Source organism: Vipera berus (assembly GCF_964194415.1).
Source record: "Vipera berus genome assembly, chromosome: 14".
NCBI classification, from domain to species: Eukaryota; Metazoa; Chordata; class Lepidosauria; order Squamata; family Viperidae; genus Vipera; species Vipera berus.
In genome coordinates this window covers 12,522,487-12,544,707 of record NC_138217.1, presented here as the reverse complement: position 1 = coordinate 12,544,707, position 22,221 = coordinate 12,522,487, and the positions used below count along the sequence as shown (strand labels likewise).

The 22,221-nt window shown below is 45.2% G+C and overlaps 1 protein-coding gene across 11 annotated transcripts; it reads right to left on the bottom strand.

The window, feature by feature from the left end:
- Positions 1–1,247: 1,247 nt before the first annotated feature.
- On the bottom strand, positions 1,248–22,111 carry MPHOSPH9 (M-phase phosphoprotein 9). 11 transcript variants are annotated; one of them, XR_014027928.1, is made up of 26 exons: positions 21,983–22,111; positions 20,493–20,571; positions 20,108–20,240; positions 19,745–19,814; positions 19,079–19,168; positions 17,114–17,631; positions 16,611–16,713; positions 15,980–16,079; positions 14,899–15,002; positions 14,313–14,435; positions 13,049–13,494; positions 12,796–12,951; positions 11,872–11,959; positions 10,643–10,858; positions 9,851–9,898; positions 9,144–9,208; positions 8,526–8,627; positions 8,039–8,176; positions 7,128–7,315; positions 6,407–6,565; positions 5,640–5,760; positions 4,888–4,997; positions 3,522–3,775; positions 3,052–3,164; positions 2,714–2,782; positions 2,022–2,057 (listed from the first exon to the last, which is right to left on the bottom strand). XR_014027928.1 is itself a non-coding variant. In XM_081339171.1 (25 exons), exons 3-25 carry the CDS (start codon positions 20,209–20,211, stop codon positions 1,956–1,958), a joined length of 3,474 nt encoding a protein of 1,157 aa, XP_081195297.1. In that variant the 5' UTR covers positions 20,212–20,240; positions 20,493–20,571; positions 21,983–22,105; the 3' UTR covers positions 1,248–1,955. The 11 variants fall into 11 exon arrangements, 5 of the variants coding, with proteins under 5 accessions (XP_081195297.1, XP_081195299.1, XP_081195300.1 ...); XR_014027931.1 differs by lacking the exon at positions 3,052–3,164 and having other exon boundaries at positions 1,248–2,057; positions 4,884–4,997; positions 21,983–22,109; XM_081339171.1 differs by lacking the exon at positions 3,052–3,164 and having other exon boundaries at positions 1,248–2,057; positions 21,983–22,105.
- Positions 22,112–22,221: the final 110 nt, after the last annotated feature.

The following is a 22,221-nucleotide window of genomic DNA, read 5'->3' as shown; positions in this document are numbered from 1 at the left end:
TCAGGTCAAGGAGCAATGAAAGGTTGCAGCTGCCGATGGGGTTAGAATTAAGCCTTTCACACGTGCAATCGGAAGAAGTCTTGAAAACTTACTGAGAAAGGAATCTTTAGTGCAGGAAAAAAATCAAGACATTTTCTACATTTCTTGCTGGGAAACCTGTCCCGGGCTTTAATGGGGAGGGGGATTCTCAGGACCTGCAAGGCCGGACAGGAAACCAAAACCCAATTTCATGACTCAGCTTCCTGAATTACCCCGCTAATAATAAAAGCAGCCAGCGATGAAGTGAGTTTGTCAGGAGTAAATTTAAGGCTGAAATGGGAAGAGATAATAGCCTGTCTGAAATTGGAAACCAGAGAGGTACATCAATTATCGCCGGGAAGATTAGTTTGGCTGCACAATCAGAGAAGTGACATGGCTCTGAGTAAAAAATAAAAGGCAGCAATTGGCTGCAAACAAACAACGATCAATCTAGACAAATTCCTTTTGCAGGCTAGCATTTAATTTGGAATCCAGGTAGTAACTCGTCTGCCCTTTCCTTGCTGGCTGCTTTGATTATTCTTGGGAATACAGAAAACAAGGGAGGCTTGGACGACTCTTCCGGAATTTTCTTTCCTTTAGGACTTGGTGTAATTGGATTGTGCAGGCCTAACCACTTCTTGAATGTCTCAATGGGAAAATGCCTTGCCTGAAAACCAGAGGGTCTGTCTCACAAACTGGAGAACCAGGCTCTCCGAAAGGCTAAAATAAAAACCAAGTAGCTTGCAGTACTTCTCCGGGGAGAAGTTGAGAAATTACCATTTCTGTACAGTAGGTGTATTTTCAAGGTTTCATGGAAAACATGGCTGGCTGGGGAATTCTGGGAATCAAAGTCCACCTATCTTCAAGTGGTCCAGAAAAAGGGGAATGGATAAAAATGAGAGAGACGCTACTTGTTAAACCAAGACAAGATCATACAAGGAATATTCGTGCTTGCCTCTTTCAAATTTTTCACTTTTATATATTTTTACATTTTAATACTTTATTGTACACCGCCCAGATTCCCGCTGCGAGGGAGAGTGGGAGTTTAAAAATTAGATAGATGGATTGATTGATTGATAGATAGATGATAGATAGATAAGATCCAGTCGGACACAATGGAAAATCTTTATCCATTATGGAAACTGTGCGTGCACAATTACCTGGACTTCAAACTGTGATGACAAAGACGAGGAGGTGGCAAAAGCTTTAAAAACAACAGTTCAAGCAACTTCAGTTTGTAATTTTAATTCATTATTTCCACGACAAAGCATGCCAAATAAAAGCTAGTGGTTTAAAAAAAGAGAACTCTCTTAAACAGAGATGGATACTGCAAGTTTTTCCCCCCAACTTTCTTGATTTGTTGGTAACACTGCACTGTAACTTGGCAAAGGAGCTTAGGAAAAGAAGATGCAGTTTTGAATTTTAAGCTAAGAAATGTTTCCTTGCAGCTCACTTCCTCAGAAACGGCTGTGTGTCCTGTTAGCATCGATTAAAAAGTCCCCACTTTGTAACGTACACACTTCACATGACAGGCTTGGCTTCTAACCTCTAAAAGTGACGAGCACCATCAAGTCAATTACAACACGATAAAACGTCTCAAAAAAAACAACACCACAACAAGCTGCCCTCTCGGTGTCTCTAGGCTTACAAAGAATGCAGGTCTACCGTTTTTCAAAAATACCCCACGTCTTCAAAAGTAGCAAAATACAAAAAACCCAACAGATCGACTCCTTCCGGTATAAAAAAAATAGGGTTGGGGTGGTTGTTTTTTTGAAAATATGTGGCTCAGTACAAAATATCGGGGAGGGGGGGAATTGTGTAAAGAGGACATGATTGCAAAAAGGCAGGGGAAGGTTTAGAAAAATACAAAACCGGTTTGCATAATTATTGTACTTTAGTGCAAATAATGGGGCATATATCTTAAAAGCCGGGTCCTCTCAAATGTTTGCGGAGGTGCGTAAAATCTGGAACCTCTTCAGGGTCATACGGATGGATCCCAATTCTCGATTAATTCTTTCCAGCCGATCCTCCAGAGCTTCCTAAGGGGAATATTCGGACAAGGCGTTTAGGATCCAGAGAGAATCAGGGGGAAACCCCCCCCCCAACCTGTGATGATTCTGGAACTGACATTTGGGGGCTTGTCTTTTACGTGCGTGATGTATTTTGTGATCTGGATGAAATCGTGGTCTGCTGCGGACAGCCTGAGATTCAACTGTTCAGACTGAAAGAACTACAGGTAGTTCGATGATGCAACAAGCACTGAAAAAATAGGATCTGCAGACGCTCCTCCCGCTTACGACCGTCACGGCATTGCCCGGGGTCACATGATCAAAATTCAGGCGCTCAGCAACTGCTGTTTACCAGGATTGCAGCCTGCCAGGGCTCTGGTGTTCTGACCAGCGAAGTCGAACGGGGGAAGGCCAGCTTTGCTGAACGCCCGTGTTAATTCACTCGACAAATGCAATTATTTATTTCCCGCCCAAAGTCGTTGGAAGGCGACGGGTGACAAATACATTCATGTCACTAAAAAGGTCGTAAAATCGGGCGTGGCTCATTTAGCAACTGTCTTGCTTAGCAGTGGATATTCTGGCCCCCCAATTGTGGTCATAAATCAAGGACTACACGCACACACACACACACACACACACACAAACAGGCGCACACTCAATCCCACAGACACAACAAGAATTGTAACCTGATTCAGCCGGGCCTGTAGCGTCATCCTTCCTCCGGAGCAAGGAATTCGGTTCAGCTGGGATTCAATCTATCGGCACAGAAACATCAGGAGAGAGGGAATGCTTTAACGAAACGGGGAGAAAAACCCCACAAAGAAAGAAAAACTGCCCACAAATAAAAAGAGCAGGCAATCTCTTTCCGGTTCGGTGGATCTGGCCAACCGGATCGTCCTGGAACAAGTTCCTCAACCTTGACAACTTTATGACGTGTTGGATTTCAACTCCCAGAATTCTCCAGCCAGCCACGTTTGAACCGTGGATTCACTGCGTGCTTGCCACACTTCCGTGGGAAAATTACCTCTAAGCTGGCCCTGGAAATGGTGCCGAGATGAATTTCAGATTATTCAGGCATTTCTGATGAGTCGCCCGAATGTTGGATAGCCAGTTTGGTCTAGTCGTTAAGGCACCACGCTGGAAAGCAGGAGACCGTGAGTTCAAATCCCACCTTAACCACGAAAGCTGGCTGGGTGACCTTGGGCCAATCACCAGGAGACTGTGAGTTCTAGTCCTGCCTTAGGCACAAAAGCCGGCGGGGTGATCTTGGGCTAGTCCTTCTCTGTCAGCCCAACTCACCTCACAGGGCTGTTGTTATGGGGAAAATAGGAGGAGGATCTTTGCCGCCTTGAGAGATTTGTAGAAATAATAAAGGCAAGACACAAATAATAAATACCTAATAAAAAGAAAAAACCTTAATGCCCCTAGCAAAGGTGACGTGGACCTTTCTGAAGGAAGGGGAGAGGGAAGAGAAGCAAAACGCTTCACCTTTACCTGTTGCTTTTCTTGAGTCAGCTCGTCGAACAGCCTCTCCGTCTCTGCCAAGGTCTTAATCCTGGAAACGTACTTGAATTCGGGCTCGTAAGGAGCCGGAGGGGCCGAAGACGGTCCTGTCTCGCTGCTGGGGGCAGAGCGGCCCACTTTGTAACCTTCCGTCGAGGAGTCTCTGCTTGCTCGGGACTGCAGAGGAGGTGGGTGGGAGGAAGACTTGGACCCTCTGCGGCTTTCTGCGCAACTGGGCTGAAGTCCTGTTTCTCCCACCCCCACCCCAGAAAAAAAAGAGAGAGAGAGAGAAAGGGGAGACCCGATTATAAATCAGCCACGAAATCGCATTCAGAGGACAGACTGGCCTCCAGAAATTGTAGGCGCTCCAACCCTGGAGGTTTTTTTTTAAGAGATTGGACAGCCATTTGCCTGAAATGTTATAGGGCTGTGGTGGCGAACCTATGGCACGCAGAGCCCTCTCTGTGGGCACACACGCCATCGCCCCAGTCCTAGGCCTTCAGCTGGGTTTTATAAAACCTTTTCGCTTTAGGCCTCCACCGTCATGTACACACACACACACACACACACACACACACACAAAAGGTTCAATCAATCAATCTCAACTTCTCGTGGAAAAAAAAAGATCTCGCAAAGTTGGAACTGATTGATTGAACTTTTTAGTCCCACCCAGTCTGCCGCTACCACCGAAGCCACACCCACCCAATGGGCCACACCCACCCAATGGGCCACGCCGATGGCACCTAAGTGGGTTTGGGGTTGCAGTTTAGGCACTCGGTCTCTAAAAGGTTCGCCATCACTGTCATAGAGTTTCCTGCCTGAGCAGGGGGTTGGACTAGAAGACCTCCAAGGTCCCTTCCAACTCTTGTTATTCTGTTTTACTTCCGTGATGTCGGCAAAGCCTCTGAGCCCATCTGGAATTTGGGGGGGGGGGGAGGATCCCAGCAAAGGGGTCAAAATTCCGCAAAGGGGTCAAAATTTGGCGCTGCAGCTTTGTGTGTGGGGTGGGCACAGAGGACCATACAACACGGGGCTGGCTAACCCCATGAGAGCCACCCCCCCACCTCTAATAACCGCTCCATGGCCATCTTGAGATTTTTTTTTACCCTTTTGCTGTTTGTACGGTTGTTAGTCTACATTTTTTAAAACAACTTAATTTTCATATTAATTTTTAATAGTTTGTTTTATTTTATCGATCCTATTACATTGCACACCGCCCAGAGCCCCTCTTGGAGGTAGACAGGCAGTCTAGAAATATGAAATAGGAATAAACAAAGGAAGACAGCTGCCTCTCAGCAATCCAGACCGAAAGAGGTGCAGGACTGTCGCAGATCAGCAGCTTTCGAATCCCACCTACTGCGAAATTCACCTCCTCTGTCGCCTCCCGAGCAGAACTGAAGCCGTTTTCGTGGGCTGCCGTAGTGTAGGGCAGGCGCAGCGACATCATCATCCAGACGGATCTCAAATCTAGCGTAGAAAAGAAGAAAGTTCCTTGCAAGGAGGCTTGTATTTTCTCCCTCTCTCTCTCTCTCTCTCTCTCTCACCCCAAGGGTGTACTGCTAAAATTTGTATTTGTCTTCCTGCCAGTGCCAAACATACAGGTCATCCTCAACTCACAACGTTTTGTTTAGTGACCGTTCAGAGTTATGACGGTCCTGGAGAAAAAGGGACTATATGACACTTACGGCCGCTGCAGCGTCCCCCACGGACACGTAATCAAAATTCAGACGCTTGGCAACTGACTCACATTTACGACGGTTGCACTTGTCCCGGGGGCCCCGTGATCCCCTTTTGCGACCTTCTAATGTGCAAAGTCAATAGGGGAAGCCAGATTCACGTAACAACCGTGTTACTTCACAACGGCACTGATTGGCTTAACCAAGGAGGCAAGAAAGGTCGCAAAACAGGGCAAAATTCGCCCAGCAAGCCTCTCGCTTAGCGACATACAATGTTGGGCTCAATTTCCGGTTGTAAATTGAGGAACGCCTGTGTAGTAAGGTTCCAGAGGCCACTTCCTATCAATTCAAGAGAGCGCAAACTAAACTGGAAACTCGACCAAACCAACCAGAAGATCTACTTGCCGCCGGCTCGGAGGGGACTCCACCGTACCTGGTCACCACGTCTTCGTTTCTGCTGAGGAAGTGGCTGAAACCCGGAGACAGATTTTCCTTGGGGGATCGCTTGGGGCTGTAGGTCACGGCCACCGGAGTCAACATGGTCTCTCGCTTGGCTGCCGAGAGAAAGCAGGCAGAGAAGATGTCAAAGAGCGAAGAAATTGGGACCGCAGGTTAAATTGCAGCTCGGATGATTTATCGCTCCCGCCTACAGACTTCAGGCAACTGAAGTTCGATATTAGATTGGCGCCAGAGAAAGGTCAACAGACCGTTTGTGGCAGCGTAATGATTCTAGGCTCATGACTCGCTTAACTCTCCCCCCCCCCCCGCTCTGCCTGCTCTTCTCTCACAGAAGGCACCCAAAAGTTAGTTATCTGGCGTTCACACACACCCTTTGTGACAAAGGCATGCTGCTCAAGGTATTGTCCAGAGGGTTTTCTGTCCAGGTGAGATCTACGTGGGGTGGGCTTTTGGGGGTGTTACCGAACCCCACTTCCCATCACTGGGATAGCAAGGGGAAACAGAGGTCGCAGTCCATTAGTATCAAGAGGGCTAGAAGGGATGTCTACGGGTCAGGGTTAAAAAAAAAACCCCAAGGTGCAACAGGTGAAAAAAAAAAAAACAAGTGGAGACTTGATTGCATGATCTTGCCATTTTTTGGATCATAACTTGCGGGCATGCTGGCTGGGGAATTCTGGGAGTTTAAGTCCACATGACTTAAACAACCCCCCCCTCTAAATTAATACAATCCAAAAATTTTACTTGGCGTATTTGTCTTCCTGTTTGAAGGTGGGAGCGATGAAGATCTCTGGCACGAGTTGAATTTTTTGTGCCTCGGCTGCTCTTTGCTCTTCTCGGGCGAACGGCTGGTAGCCACGGATGTCTCGGTGAACCCAACAACTTGACCCCGAACATCTGTTTCTGAAATAAGCAAAGGGTTTTCCTTCAGGAAGGTGTTTGGACCCTTTTTTCCTACCATGGGGAAATGCTGAAAGCAATTTTCATCATCTGTGCCTGTGGGGTGTACGTAGACACACACATGGTGAAGGTAACACCCCCCAAAAAATATTGAAAGAAGTGAAAGGAAATTGTGGACCCGCCGAATATTAGCTGCAATGTCTCTCGCGTGTCTGCATATCTTATTAAAAAAGCCTTCTGCTCTACATCAGAGGTCCCCAACCTTCTGGGCACCAGGGACCGGTTACGTCCCTGCAGGCTCCCTCCCGCAGACCAGAGGGAGCCTGCATCCCGCGGCTGGGGCTTTGCTTGTTTGCGCGCCCCAGTTGCTGGCGTGCCACGGCCCGCTACTGGTCCACAGACCGGGGTGGTGGTGGTGATTGGGGACCCCTGCTCTACGTAACAGTTATCTTTTCATCTAAATCCAAGCCGGCACATTTTTTCCCTTTCGAAGGAATATTTTTTTTAATTTCTTTAGGAACAAATTCTTGTTCCCATAAATGAAAACTGATAAAAGTTGACTTACTGTTGGTCTCTGCTACGGCCTCTTCCTCTTTGTCTGCCTGGGCTCCTCGGTTCTTCAAAGCCTTCCTTTCTTCAAATTCTTTAAAGGCTTTGAGGATGGGGGTCTCTTGGGTTTTGATCTCTTTCTGAATGGCTTCCTTGGTGAGGAGAGAGTTTGCAGAGGGATCCTTCTCTGGGGGAGAGTGACGCCTAGAAATATTCAGGAAAGCCCGGCCTGCTCATCTCACTGCTGAAAAGCTGGTCAGAGCAATTGTTTCCATTTCCCAGATTCAAACCAGATTACATTATTGGAATGTAACCCTCACAGTAACCTCTGGGAGGTTGGTGGGTTGGTTGTTTTTTTTTGGTAATCCAAGTAAATTAGTCTGGAATGTACTCTTTGTACACAGGAAGTAGAAGCCCCTGGGAAAGCATTTCAAAATTTGCCCAGCCCAGCCAGGTTATAATACAACAGCAAAGATTTTTACTCCATGACATATTTTTACTCCATGCTAGACCTCCAAGCTACTAATTCTGAAAACAGTTTTTATGCCAATTATTTTTATCTGGAGAACCAACGGAGCAGCTGGCCGCTGGATCTGACAAAAGCTAGGAAAAATGGAAATTGTTGAATAGACTTGTGCACGGGCACAAGATGCACAAACGGGGCTATCTGCTGGCTTCTGCTCTTTGGGATTGTGGTGACATGCAGACAACCACACAGATGATTACCTGCCCTTTGTGCCCCGACCAGTGTCCACTTGAGGACCTCATGGCAGCACGACAGAATGCAATTCATGTTGCTACTTTCTCGGAGAGATCTGTTCAATCTGTACATATTTGAATCTTCTCTTTTATATTTTAAATTATGTGTCATATAGCACGCCTCAATTCAATCGGGAAGCACCTGGGAGAAAAAAAAATATTGCTTACCTAAAAGAGGTGAACTCTTTTTCAAGCCGATTGTCGTTGGGACTTTCTTGAGCTGCCAAAGGCTGACCGGTAAATATCGAAAATTCGGATCCTGGGATCAGCCATTTCCTTCTGCTCACATCAAAGCTTTCCAATTTGCTGAGAGGACAAAGAGAAGCAGGGAATAACGAAGAGCTAAAATGGAGGATGTAACATTTCATTGCTTTCAAATTAAAAAGCAGACTTCGTCAGACGCTGTTTCCAGGATCTGGCAAAGCAGTGCAGGTAGCCCTTGACTTACAACCAAAACTGCGCCCAAAATTTTGGTTGCTAAGCGAGGCAGTTGTTCAGGCACTTCCCCCCCCCCTTTTACAACCTTCTGAATAACAGTGTTTATTCTGCACATCACACTGTGTGTGACCCCAGGATCCTTTTTCATCCTTCTTAAAATTACAGTAGCGTGTGTGTGTGTCTTTTTCTCACCCTGACACAATCCTTACTTGCTAACCTGGCGTAGGATGGTCCAAAGTGTCCCTCGGCAAGGGAACGAAATTTGAGCGAGTTTTCATGTTCCAATTGCTTGACCTGAGTTTCCAGTTTCGAGACTGTTCTAGAGGAGAAAAAAAAGAAAAAGGATCAATTTTTACCCGTGTTAATACTGCGTTATGATCCCAGGTTTTGTGGCTAGAATAGACGGCTCATTTTCTAAAAACTGTTGGAAAGTTCAGGATTGGGTTGGACGATGTTTCCATATCTGGCGACAAAGCTCTAAAGCTCGCCAGTTTTGGGAAATAACAGAATAACAGAGTTGGAAGGGGCCCCGGAGGTCTTCTAGTCCAACCCCTGGCTCAGGCAGGAAATGGTATACATTGGAATGAAGCAAAGGTTCAAAGTTGGATTTCTTTTTCAACTTGCAACATTTTTTTTATTAAACTTTTATTTAAAGGTCTGTTCCCAGAGTTTTACGGACTAGCTCTTTGCTGGATTTGATTCAGCAACTTCGCTGGTCACTGCCTGCTTAACATATTCATGAAATATGCTAATAAACGTGCCGTTAAAAATAGAAACATTCGGAGAGGCTTTGGAACCTTCCTTGCTTTTCTAGGACTGAACGGTTCAACATTACCTCTTCAGATCAGAAATCTGAGTGCACGCATCGAGCAATTTGTTCTCAGCAATATTCAAAGAATCCTGCGGGAAAGAGAGAAAAAAAAACAACACATTAAGGGTCACACAACCACTGATTTTTGCTAACACCAAATGATTTAAAAGTCTTTCTCTTTCATCAGCTGATCATTAATTCAACTTGTCTTCAGCTTTCCTGGGGAAGAAGAAGAAGAAGAAAAAAAAGCTTTGCTAAGGCTCCTCTTCCTTTGTCCTTGGCAAATAATTAATTGTACGTTCAGAACCCATTAGGAGCCTTCCATTCTGCAGCCACGGCTGGCTAACCTCAGGCCTTTTTTGAAGTGGATGTCTCCCTATCTGCTTGAACATTGTTCTGTTTCCAAGTTCCCTCGTTTCTAAATTCTTTTGGCAGAGGTCCACTCAGCTGGCTGCTGTCCAACTGTTTCAGATACAGGACAACCTGAGGTGATTTAAATAAATGTACAGAAGATCCGACGTGTGATCAATTCAGCCGACAGGACTGGACTTTTCATCCCTGCTAAGGACAAACATTTTGCGGACAAAAAGCGTATTTCTGGGGGAAATAAATAAGACCTGCTTTCACTCATGATCAAGGAACCGCTAAAGCCCCTTTTGGTTTGGGATCCTCTTCACCTAAAAATGGACTCGGCTCTGGAAAAGAAAAAAAACAACAACCCTGCTGCTTACCTTAACTCGTTCGTGCTCCTTCCCAAGCGATTCGTATTCTCCCAAAAGCTATCAAGAAAGTAACATTTTTTATTATTGATTTGTAAGATTTCAAACAGTCTAGGTCAGGGGTCGGCAACCTGAAAAAGCAAAAGAGCCACTGGGAACCGGTTCCATCACACATTTAAAAAAAGTGGGAGCCGCGCGTTGGGAGTGGTGCGCGTGCACCTCCGCCCATTCAGAGGTGCGCGCGCACCGGGCGACTGGGAGCCGCAGGAGACGGCTTAAAGTGCCGCATGCGGCTCCAGAGCTGCGGGTTGCCAACCTGTGGTCTAGGTAGAATTAAAAATCTAGCTGGCACAAATCACAGCATCCGGTACAGCCATCAAATCAGGATTTCAGCAAATTCTACCTTTTATGATTGTGACTTTGTTTCTAGTTGGCATTTAAGAAAAAAAACAAAACGAAAACCCCTTCAGTCTTATTATTGGTCCATTAGCACAGAGTGCAAGTTAAGAAGCAGCTATTTAATAAAGGGGGGTGGGGGTGGGGGTGGGTGGGACTGAAATGAATCTGAGCTAGCAGGAAGAGCAAAGACCTGTTTTATCCAAGGGTGAAAAATCTCTGTTTTAATCTCTCTTTCTAAAAAAGAGAACTTTCACGGAAAGACATAATAAGGCATTTTGTTCATAGATAGCCAAACGATCAACAGGGTTACTGTGGCTTTCTATGGAACAATTTTGAGGAAGTTCTTGGCGATTTGCAACAGGCCTTCCAAAGTGGGAGAGGCTGGTGTCCCCCCCCCCAACTTACATTTTGAAAGATCTTATTTTCTTCCTTTAAGCGAGCATCCTTGTTATCAGAGAGCTTGTAGGCTTTCTCAAAGGCCTCTTCCAGATCTTTCAGTCTTCTCTTGAGGCGACTGATGGTGTTGTCTTTGTCCTTGCTACTCGTGCGCATTTGTTCAATGCGCGCCTGCAAGGGCCTGGCGCTGCTGCTGATGGCGCTGAAGCGCTCACGCCAATCTGTCTGGGAGGGGAAGAGGCCGAGAGTTGGAAGGGACATTTGGAGGTCTTCTAGTCAACCCCCCCCCCGCTCGGGCCGGAGACCCTGTGCCATGTCAGACCAATGGCTGTCCGGATCTCTTCCTAAAAATACTTCAAGGATGGGAGCACCCACAGCGTCTGAAGGCTGCTCGCTGACTACCGCGAGACTGTAAGCAGGACAAACCGTAACATCTGAGAGAATAACATGCAGATTTCAGCCAGCCTATTTTTCACTGGAGGGTCACATCGAAGTAGAACAAACTCTTCTTCGTTTTATTAAGTTCCATTAATTTAGCAGCAATGAAGCTCCTCAACCGTAGCAACTTTTCAGAAGGGTGAACTTCCAACTCCCAGAATTCTGGCTGGCTGGGCAATTCTGGGAGTTGGAAGTCCACCTATATTAAAAGTTGTTTAAGGTTGAGGCATTCTATAAAACGAAGAAGAATTTGATCTACTTGAGTGTGACTCAGCTCATTTGGGGGATTTTCACCGAGCCCGAGAAAAACTCGTATTCTCTTAGGCCAGGGGTAGGCAACCTTGGCTCTTTTATGACTCGTGGACTTCAACTCCCAGAATTCCTGAGCCAGCATGGCTCAGCTTGGAAACCTCTCCCTTTCCCCTCAGCATGGCTGGCTCAGGAATTCTGGGAGTTGAAGTCCACGAGTCATAAAAGAGCCGAGATTGCCTACCCCTGTCTTAGGCTGTGCACTCCTGGGAACACAACACAAGACTTCAGGGTGTACTTCCAAGGCTTCTGTTCCCAGATGCCAAGCCACATCATTCACAGAAAATTGTTCTTATTCTTCTCCCCAAATGTGGGAGTCCTCAGTGCCCATTTGACCAAGGTAGAACCATATTTTAGCCCTGTCTTCCTTCCCACTCTTCCCTGCCAATTCACGACCATAAAGAGACATCTGAAATGATGCTCAGCACATTTTTAATATTTTTTTCCCATTATAGCTGGACTACTCCATCCAAGCCGTAAGATATACTTACTGCTTCCATCTCTAAGGCCTTGTTTTTATTTTCAAGGGATCGCACACGGCTGTTGGCTTCGTGCAGTGCAGTTTCTAGCTGGTCACACCTAAAAATTCAAATAGAGAGCCATTAAGTGTAAAAAAAAAAATTTGGGATTATCCATATTTTGAGGCGAACTACTTAGCTGGATTGACGGCCAGAGGGCAATGCTTGCTAGAAAGCCTTGACCGTAGATAAGCAACCCTCATTTCCAAACATGTATTACAAGTAATCCTTGACTTATAACCGATCATTTAGTGACTGTTTGAAGTTACAAGATCCTTGAAAAAAAGGGACTTGTGACAGATACACGGTCACTTGATCAAAATTCAGGCGCTTGGCAACTCTCATAAATATGAATCAGCTGCCAAGCGTCTGAATTTTGATCTGCAACTGTCATGAATCCCTTTTTAAAATAAATACGAAGGTTGCAGTGTCCTGCGGGGCTCATGTGATCCCCTTCTGCGATTTTCTTGACAAGCTAAGTTCACTTAAGAACCGTTACTAATTCAACCGCAGCGATTCACTTAAAAACGGTGGCAAGCAAGGCTGTAAAATGGGGCACAACTCACTTAACGAATGTCCCCCCCTCACTGTGGTCGTACGTCAAGGATTACCTCTATTCTGCTGCTTCCCTGCTCACAAGCAAACCAGTACTATGGGGAGAATTCAGAGCAACTACAGATCTGTTTGAAGTACGGCGGCCCTTTCTGTTTCGTTTGCAACTTTATCCTTCATTAAAACAAATAACGCAAGAGAGTCTCTAAGTGGCTGCTTGATTTTCAGGGGTCAAAACTGGAGCCCGGAAGGTTCAGAAACAGTTTTATCCAGGCAGAATCACTTCAAAAACGACGAAGGAAAAAAAAAAGATACACGCATTATTTCAAACAACTCAGCCAATACCTGTCCGTAAGATTTTGATTGATTTTCTTCATTTCTTCGGAAGGAGAGGTGTGGCTCGCTTCTAGTTGCTGCTGTAAACTGAGAATTTCGGACTCGTAATACACTCGGAGATCAGCTATGTGCCGGATGTGTTTTTCCCTCAAATTTTGCCTAATCCTGATTTTTTAAAAAAAGAAAAAAGAACAAGACTTTTAAAATCTTAGCCAAGTTTGCTGGAGAATGTTTCTGAAGAAGAAAACTGGGATTATCTTACTTGGAGAGGACCAGGGGATCTTCTAAGCAAGCAACCGAAAGCCCGGGATGTGTCAAATGATTACCAGATGAGGGAATCGGGTACCGGGCCACCGAAGAGGGCGTGAGGGTTAAGTTCTCGTTGTCCTCCGTGTCTACAATCTCATCATTTGGATGAGGAGAGCCGGTGACGTCGGCTGCGTTCTGAAACTCGCAACTGCCCCAGGAATCAGTGTGCAAGGCTGCTGAGCCAGCGGCGTGTCGGGGAGACTCGTCGGACCGAGGGGATACCACGGTGCTGGTGTGAGAACACGAATCCACCTCGGAAGGAAGGGAAAAAGCCACAGGATCTGCCATGGAATCTGGAGACAACGAAGCTTGCTCTGGGCTGGCGCAGAACCCGGGCAGACGCCGTCCTGTCTTCAGCTCGCCTGGTTTCATGTGGAGAGTCGGGTCGAGGGTCAGGATCTGCCAAACATCACGGTGATTGGAGTGACAAAACAAAACAAAACACCAAGACCCAATCAAGGACAAATTTAGTTGCTTTGAGAGGATTGCGGTGTGGGAGGAGATGCTTGAGAGTCCCTTGGACTGTAAGGAGATCCAGTCAGTCAATCCTCAAGGAAACCAATCCTGTCCTTCCGAAGGGCAGAGAGTGAAGTTGAGAGAGAAGAATCATAATAGGAGAACAAACCCATCAAGGCAAGATTCAGCAGCCCATCTGCGTTTAAAAGATGAAGGCCGCTCTCTGGAAGGCAGCCAAATCCACATTCTGGGCAGGGAGGACCCTGATTTGAAAGAAGGGGTCCAAGAGGCCACCCAGGTCAAAACTGAACAGTTTTGGGGGAGGGATACAACACCACCTATCTCCCATTTACAACACAGTCCCTTTAGCAGTTCCAAGAAGGCTCCACACCCTTTGGCACTGTGCAGGTTGACCCCGAGGACACAGATAAACCTCCAAGTGGCCTCAAGGACTCTCAAAAAAGAGCACCAATGACCAGATGACTGCAAGGAATAGAAATCCTTCCATTCCCCACCATTCGGTCAGAACGGAAGCAGCTTCTTGGATGAGAAGCGAAACGTCTTCAAGGAAAAGAAAGCCCAGTTGACTCTTGAAAAAGCACCTTTGGGACAATCAGCTAATAGACTAATCACAATTAAGGCACCTGAAAGAGTCAAACTATTTGGGGGGTCTGGAAAAAGCACAACCAGTTGTTACGTATAAGAAAGGAGGGACATTTTCAAGGCAAGGCAACAGGCAGAACTAAAATACAAGTTATTACCTCTGGGGGATGAGTGGAGTGCAGAGGGGCAAAATTCCACTCTACAGGTGGCTTATCGTCCTTCTGTTTCTTATGATAAATATCCTTTAAGGACGTAGGCTTCAGCTCGTCACTGGAAGACAGCTAAGGGGAAAGAATTCAGAGTTTAAGCGTTTATTTAATATAATGCCGAACTATATTTTTAGATGGGAATATAGTGTGGTTTGGGAAGAGGGGCAAAATAGGATCATTCCAGGAACAGGAATAAGCCAGTATTTTTCTACTTCGGCAACTTTTAAGATGGGTGAACCTCAACTCCCAGAATTCCACAGCTGGCTGGGGAATTCTGGGAGTTGAAGTCCACCCATCTTACAAGTTGCCAAGGTAGAGAAACATTGCTATATGGCAAAAGGAGAGCTTGGAACACATAGCAGCTTAATGCCATAAGGGGAGAGCAGAATTGTTGTCGCACATTAAACACACACATTGTCATCCTTCGTGTGGTAAATAATGAGCAAGCAGCACCAGCCAATGGAGGGAGGAGAGACCAAAAAAGAAAAAAAAGCATTCAGCAAAACAGGGGAAAAAAATAGAAGTTAGCAAATACCTGTTCTGAAGAAGCCTTTGCTGAGAACACAAGGAATTCATTTCCCAAATTCTTAGGCAACGCTTGATACATCTCCTTCTCGTCTAATTTCCAATAGGTCAGCCCTGTGGTATAAAATAGGCATCTCAACACTGATTTAAGGACAGCAAAGAGCTGGGATATCATTTTAAAAGACAAATATTAGTTTGGTGCTTTATGGAAGACGTGTGGCGGAAACACTAGTTTAACACCCGCAGGCTTTGACAAGCAATAAAAGTAAAGAGAGCGTGTTAATTCTGCAGAGAACTCTTGAGGGGATGCGTGCCAAGGAAAGGAACATTTGCCCTTTACAATATTTCAACACAAAAGGTGGTCCTTACCCTGAGATTACCTCCCTCCCTCCTCCTAGCTCAAAAGTCTTCCCTGTATCACACGGAATAAATCAGATTAAAGCCTCGGTTTTAATCAGTTGCATCAGAACCTCTGCTCGTCAGAAGTCAGAGTGTCAAAGCTAAACCAAGAAACATAGGGCAGTCCTTGACTTACAACAGTTCACGTGTCCAAAGTCACAAAGGACCCTTTTTTTTTTTTACATTTACGGCCGTGCCCACGTGATCAAAATTCAGCCACTCGGCAGCTGGTTCACACTTATGACGGTCACAGCGTCCTGAGGGGGGGGGAAAGGGGGCACGTGATCCCCTTTCACGACCTTCTGACAAGCCAAGTCAATGGGGAAGCCAACAACCACCCACCAAATTGGATCTCCAACTGGAGCGGGTCTTTGCTTACCCTTTAGCTGACTCGGTCACTATTTCAAGACAAAGCCCTGAAAATAAGGAGAATGGCTAGCTAAGCTAGAACGATCCCCTTTTCGTTACAAATCCGCCCTGCTCAGAAGAGGGACGGAGGGATGACCCTGGGAGCTACTCAGGGCTTTTTTTCCTCATAGAACGCTCAGAACGGAGTTCCGGCACCTTTTTTGGATGGAACCTTGTAGGGTAGGCAAGGCGGGTTGTATGACACGTGTGTGAGTTCCGGCACCTTTTTTCTTTTACCAAAATAAATAAATAAATAAATAAATAAAGCACTGGAGCTACTGTACCTGATGAAAGAGAGGCTAAAGAATTTTGGCTTCCACTTTGCTGGTTGAGGTAAAACGAAGTGGTGGATGGCGCAGCAGCAGCAGCAGCGATGCCATTGGTCTGTAATTCCACAGAACGGGGAAGAGAAAGCCAGAGATTTATTGTTTTAAAAAACAAACAAACCCTAAAACACGACCTCCCTCACTGAAGGAGGGAGGGGAAAAAAAAGAGAGTAATTTGCCCCAGCAATCTGAGCAAAGTGTATTCCGTCACAGGAGTAATCCCGTCAAATTCAATAGTGCCGCCCGCAGTCGCTTCGAAACGAGATGGGCAACAATCTTAATAAATCAATAAAAAGTGCAGGCTTCCAAGACTGTAGGCTGAGCTCATCTATTACTCCCATCTAAGCCCAAGAATGGACATTTTGGCCAGGATTGAACTAAAGGCACCAAGGTTGACACACGCGCACAGAAAGTGGCTTAAGGCCTGCCAAGCGGTTTAAGTAAGACCATTACAGGCCACAAGGACAACCCTCCCTCTGCATGTAAAAACATCAAATAAAGGAGAAATTCCTATTTTAAAACAATGTTGCCTGTGTTCATTCACGGCTGCTGCCCCGTTTGGAAGAAAGGATTCCAGCAAATCTTTTACCCTGTCAATGGTTTGCTCTTTTCCCGGCGTGGTCTCCTCTTCCACGTTCGTTTTTCTCACGTGGTTTTCTTTCATCTTTTGAGCCCAGGAGGTTAACGATTTGCTGCAGAAAAAAAGAAAAGCGAGACACGGCGAATAAAAACAATTGCCCGAGCGCTGCAATTTGTACCTTTCTGCAGATGGCAACAGTAGAAACAGGAGCTCCGGCCTCCTCCGTAAGCCGCAATGGACCCCTCAGAGCAGGGTCTCAAGCTTGGCAACTTGCAGACGGGTGGACTTCAACTCCCAGGATCCCCTAGTCTGCATTCCGGGGAATTCAAATCCACCTGTCTTAAGCATGCCTGGCTGGGGGACTCTGGGAGAGGAAGTCCACCCATCTTCCAAGTTTCTAAGATTGAGAAGCGCTACACTAGAATAAAGAGGCAAGTTTCAAAGCTGGTAACTTTTCAAAGCATCTAACCTGAAAGACAAAGCTCACAAACTGAACAGTATCAGCCACTCACCAACTTGGCTCCTCAGGTTGACCTCCGCGAATCGGAGGCTCCATCTGAGTGGGGGAATCGCCACTGTTCCCCTTCGGAGGTGGAGTGTGTCCTATTGGGGTTTGCAAACCTTCTCTTTTGTCCCAAATGCCGCCCACAACTGAATACTCCAAGGCTGGTGATGGACGGTTCCGCCGTTTGGTCATCGTCTCCGAGTTTTCCATGCATGCCTGAAGGTCATCACCTTTGCCAGGACTCAGTTCTGCAGTAGATAAGGTACCATATCCGCTGCTTACTGAAACACTGTTTGTAAGGCCCTCCTGGTGCACGACTGAAGCATCTGCCCGGTGGTCAGCATGGCTGGGGTGGAACTGACTGGTAAAGAGCTCGCGTTCTTCAAATGCGTCGGCCTTCAACCCCATCTGACCTCCTAGCAACGGGCAGCTGTCTGAAAGTCTGATGGAAGCGGCCAGTTTGGGACACGAGCACGGGTTTTTGGCTTGCAGTGTCCCCAAGCGCCTGATTTCATTTTGTATGTGCTGGAAAGAAGAAGGGGAAAAAATCAAACCTTGCGTTAAAAACCGAGGCTTTAATCAAACTGGACAAGAAGAGGCACGTTTTTAATCACGTCCGTAGGACATTTTCACATATACACACCGAACATGCAGAAATGTGTTATGGTACAGAAATGGAAGACCTAGAAATTTGTTCTACATCTGTTTTTAAAAGACATGCATGGACACATTCACGTGGCTTTTCTGAGACCGAATCAGACCTCCAAAAAAACGTTGCAGAGAAATAAATATACGTAAAGGGAAAAGGACTCTCAATCTTGTTGTTGTTGTTGTTAGCTGCGAAGTCGTGTCCGACCCATCACGACCCTATGGACAACGTTCCTCCAGGCCTTCCTGTCCTCTACCATCTTCTGGAGTCCATTTAAGCTCACGCCTACTGCTTCAGTGACTCCATCCAGCCACCTCATTCTCTGTCATCCCCTTGAAAGATGACAATTTGTTGGGCTGGGCTGGCTTGCTTCTTCTCTCAATACAGAATTACAAGTTAGAAACTTTCCCCCATTAAACCACAAATAGTGCTGCTATTTCACAACAAACTGAAGACATAAAATGAAACGCCAGTCGGACACGGACAGAGCTTCCGGATTAAGCCAAAAACATTTTAGTCAATGCTCAAATTTGCAACAGGCAATGTTTCTGCCCCAGCATTCCTTCCTTCCACACAATTTTCAGAACATACAACGGCGGGAAATATTATTTGGTAGGTAGTCTCATTTCTCCAATGCAACACGCAACCTCAGACACGTACGGACAGGTGAGTATTCTGCAAGTATGAAGTATGAAAACGTTGCCAGGAAATAAAAGAAGGAAAAAGACCAATGTACGAAGAGAACTGTAAAACAACAATACCTCGATTAATTGTTTCAATTTCAGGAACGGTTGGTTACTATTAGCGAAGAGGGCCATCAGGAAAGGTAAGGGAAAAACAGTTAACAAAAAAGGTGTAAATATTAAAATGCACTTAAGTACACATAGACCAAATGTATGAAGACATCTATATTTTCATCCGTAGGAGCTGATGTTCCCAGAAAAATCAGTTCACAGTTTGGTCGAAGAGATTAACAAGGCTATCGGAGGGAATATACTTATCAACAAAACCCATTTCAAAACAAGCTTGAAAAGACAGCCTGGGTTGACAGGAAGGTGTGCATACACACACACACACACTCACTCACTCACTCAAACCGTAGTTTTAATATGTCAAGGCTTCACAAAGAGACGTAAACAGAGGCATACCCTGCATACCTTCCTGCCAACTAAGGAGCTATTTTATGCATTTGATAAAATTATAGTAAACAGCATTCCCATCCTTAACGGTTACCCCCCAAATCCCTAGCAATTCCCATCTCACGTTCTTGAGAGCCAGACCTTCAGTACAAAAGCACAATGTAAACTAAATGAAACAACTTACATGTATTTGATGATAAAAGAGTTTTTGCTGAGCGACTATCTGTTCTTGGCACTGCCTCTCCACCCGTCTGAACAACTGTAGCCACCTGGTCTATGGAAAAATACAAGATTCAGCCAAGAAAATAAACATTTTCTTCCTTTATGAAATATAAATTCCATTTGCCCACATCTAGCCTGGCGATTGATTGGTCTCTGATACAAATGAGGGATTCCCCTTTTTTGTCTGGAAGCTGTTATCTCATACCTGTATTCAGTATGAGACCTGAACAGAAGAAAAAAAAAAAAAAAAAAAAAAAGAAGCCCCAAGGCAGAAAGAAAACAACCCCCCCCCCCGAAAATCTGAATCTAGAGAATTAAGAGTCCTAGCAAGGCATTTTAAGATTTCAAGCCTTAACACTGGGAAACAACAAATATTAATTTGTTAACTGCCATTTATGTTTCTCTTCCGATCGTTTTGTAAGTTGCCCAGAGTCGCTTTTTAATGCTGAGATGGGTGACATATAAATTTAATAAATAAATTAAACTAGGAAGGGAAAGTTAGGCTGGGTGCTGTTCAAAATAACGGAGCAACGTATGTGGAAAGACTGTTACATACCTCACAATTCTTCAGTATTTGGGGATTACTATTTCTTGGAGCATCTTGCATAAATGAAGGCGACATACTAACCTCTTCAGTTACTGCAGAAGGACCAACTTTGTCCGAGAAGCTGGAGACGACATCTGGGTTGAATAAAGGACTGTCGAGCAAATAAAACAATATGAATTATTTATTTACTGAAACTCAACCGGGCTTTGCTGACAACCCCTTCTTGCTCTGAAGACAATATGGAACCCCGGAAAATCTGCAGAGTTTTCCCCAAGTCTTTGAGTGGACTTTTGTTAACTTGGTTAAAATAAATGACCTGTCAGTAATAAGCAGGGTTTTTGACATGTTTCGGCGAGATTGTGCTAAAATTCTATTTGAAAAATTGGACTCTGAAAATACTATAGACTTTCAAGAAGCGTGATACTGGTTGAATTTCCTACTAACCTGTTGTTACTTATGTTATGATCAAGCGAGTTGTGAGTATTCTTAGAATCAGGGTCTGCTCTTGGTGCTTCTTGCTCTGGTTTCACCAATCCCAGGTTTTCCATATCTCATGCTTGCAAAGATTGTGATTATCCTTAAAAATTATATATAAATATATATATATATATATACATTAATTTACTTTGATAACATAATTTAGCAAGGAAAGCACGTATGACTGCTATCGCTGTTTTAAAATGTGTTTAAAATCTGTAAAAAACAGATTCGTTGCTTGGTCTGATCTAACCATTGCACCACTGGGTCCAGCCAATATTTAGAAACATTTATTTCTTTATTAACACATATATTCAGTGTTTCTTGGGTAACAGAAAACCATTCCACCTGCCTTATATATCCACAACATTCCAGCCAAATGCTCTTTTACTGCTGCTGTTTCATCCAGGTGGCTAAATCCAAAATAAACTCTGCAATATGAATAAAGAAAAGACAGCCGTGAAGCACCCCTTTATGAAGAAAAAAAGAAGTTATCCATTTCCTGGTACATCATACGCCTGACCTATTTCTTCCCAACCACAGTTCTGTGTGCATGAATTATTTGTAGAAAGGCCTTAATTTATTCATGCAGTATTCTTCAAATTTTACCCTCCAAAACAGATTGAATGTGTCGTTTTTAAAATGCAATTAAATGTAGGCACAATTTTAATTAAACACAAATTTAGCTAAGTAATATATAAAATATACATATACATACACATATATAAACACATACACACACACACTCACAGACATAAACATGCATATACATATATATACACATACATACACACATACACTAAATTTCTCTTCTTTTTTTAACTCAATTAAAAGTGCATAATCAAACAGGGTCAGGGCCAGCCGTACATAAGAGATAAACATTTGCCAAGTCAGTTTGAAATATAAATGGAGGCTGGGAAGACACATGTTCAGCTTTATATATTATATTTCTCCCCCCAGACCTGGGTGGGTGGGGGGTGTTCTCTATTTTGTAATATTTATTATTTAGGTCTGTTTCCCCTGTTACAGACAACTTTTTAAAATCTGTTTTTTTTTAATTCTCAAAATATAGGACTAGCAACATATAACCCCAAATACATTAAACGGTAGATGTTATTTATTCTCTTTTGATGAAACAGTAAGGAAGTTGCTCTCTTTGGTAATAAAGAGAAAATTGCAACTGATCTTGTGCAAAACAATTTCCTGAATTTTTAATCCATCTGGGAAATGACCCCCCACAAAGTTGATCCGCTGCTACCTCATTTTTCCTTCTTCATCAATACTTCCAATCTAAATAAAGGTTTATTTATCCTATTTATTTTTAATATTTAGATTTATCTATCCAGCTCCTGTACCCTTTCGAATTGAAAGGAACAGACACAAAATCAACAAGAGCAACAACCAAACAACATCTGTCTGTCCCAGAAGCTGGAGAATGACTTGATAGGTGGCTAAAAATGGCAAACCCAACGTAAACAACAGGCTGGCAGTGCAAAGACCCATTACAACACTATTAAATTCAGATCCAGAAGGAACCCCAGCAACTCTTGTGCTCCTTTAGACCTTCCCAAGAACCCTGCAAGGTAGGCCAACCTGGCAGCCCGCACTTATTTACTGGCTTCGAGCCCGACCTCTCAACGAGCCCCACCCCTCACCCCTTATTGGCCGAGGCTGTATAGTATAAACATCCAGAGCGGCCGGCGATTGGATGATCCGCCTGTCACTCGAGAAGCGGGGGCGTGCCGGGAGGGGGGGAAAACGAGGTCGCCCCTCCCTCCCTCCGGTCAGAGGCAGCGGTCCCCGGTCCTCGCGAGGGGTTCCCGCCTCCGCAACCCCGCTTACCTCCCCGTCCGGCCCGCGACCTTCCGCGCCGCTCCCGTCAGGCGAAGGCCGGGCCCGCTGGGGGGGGTTGGGGAAAGGCCGGGCCGCGAACTGTCTCCTCCCCTCCGCGGTTGGCGGTTGAGATTCGAAGAAGCGGTTTCAAAGAGAAGACGCCAAAGCCTCGCGACCCGGCTGCGCCGATTGGTTATCTCCCCAGCCGCCGCGCGGCGCTATTGGCTCGAGAAGTCGGGAGGTGGGAG